At 42.7% G+C, this 4,735-nt stretch overlaps 1 protein-coding gene across 1 annotated transcript in view; it reads left to right on the top strand.

Annotated features, from left to right (window-relative positions):
* The window catches only part of LOC123124160 (mitochondrial metalloendopeptidase OMA1-like), a 2,457-nt gene extending 1,432 nt beyond the window's left edge, over window positions 1-1,025 (top strand). The window contains exons 2-3 of the mRNA XM_044544829.1: window positions 367-452; window positions 587-1,025. Coding sequence (XP_044400764.1) covers window positions 367-452; window positions 587-902 — 402 coding nt within the window. The 3' untranslated portion in view covers window positions 903-1,025. The remainder of the gene's footprint in view (window positions 1-366; window positions 453-586) is intronic.
* The last annotated feature ends 3,710 nt before the right edge of the window (window positions 1,026-4,735 follow it).

Raw genomic sequence — 4,735 nt, 5'->3', positions numbered from 1 at the left:
CCTCCAAGAAGTAGCACCCAATGTTTGATATATAACACGATCAAGCCATTGTGAGTCGCGATAACTCGGTGGCAACCGAACAGCAGACGTGCGGCGGCCGGCTGGTTTTGCATCTCCAGTTTACGTCACCTGTTGGAGTTGCACTTTTACATCTTTGTTTTGCATCATCTATTGAAGTTGGCTGTTTTTTGGAGATGTAAAAACCATTTTTTGGTATGTAAATTATACAACACCTACTTACATCTCCAAATGTACATCTTCTATTGGAGATGCTCTTAATTATGGAGTATTCGAGTTCCAAGTTGGAACTTCCAACCTAATGAGATGTTGTTGTCGTGTTGGTAATTTTAGTTTATTTTTCTATAGGTTGGGCACCTCATTGCAAGGCACCAAGCAGATATTGGAGATAGTGTGTGGTTACCAGATTTCCTACGACGGATCTTTTTACAAAGGTAATGTTCTACGCACCCGAGCCCTTTTCAGAGCACCATGATTGTTTATTCGCTCGTTAATATCCACCTATGCATCAAAATACCTTCCGTTAATCAATTAGAAGCTCTCATGTGTTGCATGTGTATGTACGTAGGATGGAGATAGAGGCTGATCGCATTGGAATCTTGCTACTTGCGGCTGCTGGTTTCCATCCAAACCATGCCCTTGCGGTCGCCAAGAAGCAAGCTACAATTGCCGGAGGTTATTCTGTATGGAAACAGATCCTAGATACCACTCATCCCCACCCGAAGGACAGATTGGCGCGTTTGTCAGAGGCCAAGACCATGGAGGAAGCGCTGGAATTGTACAATGAAGCTAATGCCATGGATAAAGTAACTGAAAAGTATTTTTCCGGTAACCCTAGCATGTCCATCTCAGATGAAAATGGTATTTCAAAATCTGAAAAGTAGATGATACCTTGTGGGTCATTGTGGGAATTTTGTTGCATTGTATTTGAGGAATTTCAATTTATGGACTTTGAGTATGAGAAAGGAAACGGAATATGCAATATGATCTATAGTATTTCATTGTTATATACTAGTTGAATAATTTTGCAGAGTATAATTAAATAGTACTTCTCACACATTTTTAGAGAAATACAAATAGTAAAAGTGATGAGGTGGCAAGTGCGGTGATGTGATATGTGTGCATGTTGAAAGAAAAAGAAGTAGACGGGTTAGAGCATCTCCAACAGTAGCCCTAAAACACGACACCAAAAAGTAGTTATGGAGCACCAAAAAATTGGTTTTAAATAACCTGAATTTTTCTTTATGCTTCAACAACAGCCTTATAATAGGGCGCTGCTACTCCAACAGCTGCCCTATGGTCACCAAAACATCCAAACCATTGTAAATTTGATCCAAACATGCAAACACTCTAAGTTTTAAGCACACAAACTTAAACATAGTTCGGATACATACTTCGGCTATAAACTACTACGAACTACTTATACTCCTCCTCCTTCTTCTTCTCCTCCTCCTTCTTGTTCTTCTACTCGTACTCCGCTTCGGCCACCCTTCGATAAGAAAGATTACTTACACAAGATATATTATTCTTTCACACTTGCTCTAGAAACCAAAGGGAGAAGGAGGGGAATTGAAAGCGACAGAGATGAAGTACCAGCAATTGCAGTGATAGGTGGAAAAGGCTTTCTTTCTTCTTACATGTATTGAGCTTGGCCCTCCTTGAGATCTCAGAACAGCCCCCGAAGACTTTATCGATGAATGGATGAAATAAGTTTATCTATCTAAGACATCTTATATAAGGGAAGAAGCCAGCCCCTGATTGAAGAATGAAGAAGCTAGCCCGGGTAGACTTTAAGAGCTATTGCTTTGCCCATCTGTCTCGCTCTGTCTTGGAGGTCATAGAAAGATACGAAGGGCCTACTCACCTGATATCGAAGGCGGGGGCGACAGTGTCCGGCAAGTCAAACGTGTCGAGCGTCGGCCATCGTGGATGATCCCGGCCTAGTAACGGCGGGAGTCCCGCTGACAAACGACATAGAAGAGCCCCGGGCTTGCAATGCGGACCTGCTCCGCAATTTTTTTACTTAGAATAATTTTCGCATTGTAATAATTATCCGAGTGACATTCAATGAAATAAAGTCTTACTTTTCCTGTATATCATCGAATTTGGCTACGTGCTATGACTCACTCCGGTGACACGATACACTCGGAAACTAAAACACTCCCAACGGGTGGGCTTAGCCACGATCCAGAATTCACCTATATTAAAAACTCATCCAAGTGGGGACATCCTCCTCACTTGGGGGCTTAGTGCCTTCGCCACGATCCAGAATTCGCCTAAGTTAAAAAAAACTCATCTGAGTGGGAACATCATCCTCACTCGAGGGCCTAGCTGCAAACTAGAGTTCACCTAAGTTAAAAACTCATCAGAGTGAGAACATCATCCTCACTCTGAGGTTTAGCCGCGAACCAGAATTTGCCTAAGTTAAAAACTCATCGAGTGGGAACATCATCCTCACTCGGCTTAGCCGCGAACCAGAATTCGCCTAAGTTAAAAAGTCATCCGAGTGGGTACGGGCTTAGCCGCGAACCAAAACTCGCCTAAGTCAAAAACACATCAGCAAATAATGCAGGGATTCAAACATCGGACTAAAACTTCGATCCATCCAAAGTTGTCAATGCAAAAGATCAAGTACGTGAGCTCCAAGATCATTAAAGTTTAGCGGTTACATAAAACCTGTCGGGATACCGAGGCAAATTCATTCGGAATTAAAAGTTTTTCAGTCATGCGTCCGACGCAGGGCTGGGCGGATCAACGAATGTGTCTAAGTCGATGTCATTTGCGATCCATGTGGCGGCCTTGATGAACGTCTCCATGAAGTCCTCGAACCTAAAAATTTTCTTGTTGGCGGCCTTGAAGGACATCAGCTTCTCTTCGTCCACATCCTTGCAGTGGACACGGATGAGTGAAAGCGCCACGTCAACTCTGCATCGAGCCGCGGACTTCTTCCATGATTGCACTCGGCTTGTGATCGCCTTCAGTCTGGTCATCATGGACTCCAGGCCACTCTGAAGCGTCACCTCTGGAAGCAATTCCTCGTCGATCATCTCCGTGGCGAGCTTCAGACGCTCTATGTAAGTCGCTGCATTGTTGATGTGCTCGTCCTGTCGGAGGATCGCCAATCTAGTGTTGTCCTTGAGCAGCAGCTGTTATTTCTCAATCCTCTCAGTCTCCAGCTCGGCATCAACATGGAATTCTGCACACAGAAACAAAGCGAAGATTAACATCTCCAGATATCCTGAAGTAAATGAAGCTCACTTGGCTAAACTTCATACCTTCGAGCTTCTTGCTCATCTCCTCGCTGAAGTCTTCGACGTACTCTTCGAGCTCAACCTTCTTTTTGAGGAGCTCGGCAACCTAGTCGCTCAGCTTTTTCCTCTCCTCCTCGAAAGCACTCGCCTGGGTATTGCACTTCATCTCCCACTCGGTGTACTGTTTCTTGAGCTCGGTGATCTCGCCTTTGATCACCTCAGCAGAAGCCTTTAGGGTCTTGCTCTCCTCCTTGAGCTTCTCGACTAACTTCAGCGACCGCTCGGCCGCTTTAGCCTACGCATACGCGTCCTTCCAGACCTCCGCTAGCTTGCTATCCTTTGTCCCTGAGAGCCTGCTTCATGGTTTCTAAAGAAATACCGGTCCTGAGCCTCTTTACAAGTCGGGCATTCTCTCTATGAACTTATACTAAAGCAAGTTTATTCGGATCAAAGGGAAAGAAAGCTTTGATGAGTAGTCGGATAGCAAAAGTAATCTCCCAAGGTTGACACATGCTTAACTCAGTCTAGCTCGTTTGGTTGACATGCAGGGCCGGCCCATAGATATACAGGGCCCCGGGGCAAGACAACAATAAGGGGCCCTTGTGTTTACTCAAAAGCTCAAAATATTTATATTTCAAAAGCAAAGTAATATCCAGTAAATAGGATAGTCTGATGATCTTAATTCGCACTCTAAAGCTGACAATACAATTTATTAGTTGATCAAGTGAACTACACCATGATAGCAATGAAATGATGTAGTTCAACAAAAGCTAGGTTTCCCCAAAAGCTTGCATTCCTAAATTTGAATGGAGACTTCATTTTGTTCTGCAAAACAAAAGTTCCTGTCAAAACTGGTCGCTACTTATATCTTTTGTGTTACCATCAGATAAAAAGTTAGGCATGAACTTACATTTGTTTCCGGATCTTCCCCAATTGGTCATGTTCTTCACTCCAAAGTTCTTCACCAAGATAATAACTCAATTCTTCCAAACATTTCTGCTCAAGGCATAGTAAAGGAAACTGAGCATTTCACGTCTATACTAGAACTTGGAAATTCGTCTAACAGTTCTAGAAGCAAAGTCATCGATCATTTATTTCATCCAACTTATCTTTCTCAATACATAAAGTAGCAAGACCATTTAATCGTTCTTGTGACATTGTTGACCTCAAATAGTTCTTTAACAATTTCAACTTCGAAAAGCTACGCTCTGCTGATGCTACGGTCATTGGTACAGTGAACAAAATTCGATAAGCAATTAAAACATTTGGAAAAAAGTCAATATCTCTAACAAACTCAAAAATCTCCATAGCGTGCAATAGCAAATCTGATTCTGGTAAAGTCATTTGCAGCAGTCTTAATTCAGAAAAAAAATCATCTAACTCAACATCGCATGAACCATTTCGTGAAAATGTTTCTACAAACTTAGCACAACATTTGCGTAGTTCAACATCATCCAATAACTTCA

The sequence above is a fragment of the Triticum aestivum genome, chromosome 5D (genome assembly GCF_018294505.1).
Source record: "Triticum aestivum cultivar Chinese Spring chromosome 5D, IWGSC CS RefSeq v2.1, whole genome shotgun sequence".
NCBI lineage: Eukaryota > Viridiplantae > Streptophyta > Magnoliopsida > Poales > Poaceae > Triticum > Triticum aestivum.
Note: the sequence above shows the minus strand (reverse complement) of the source record. Positions and strands in the feature narration are given on the sequence as shown.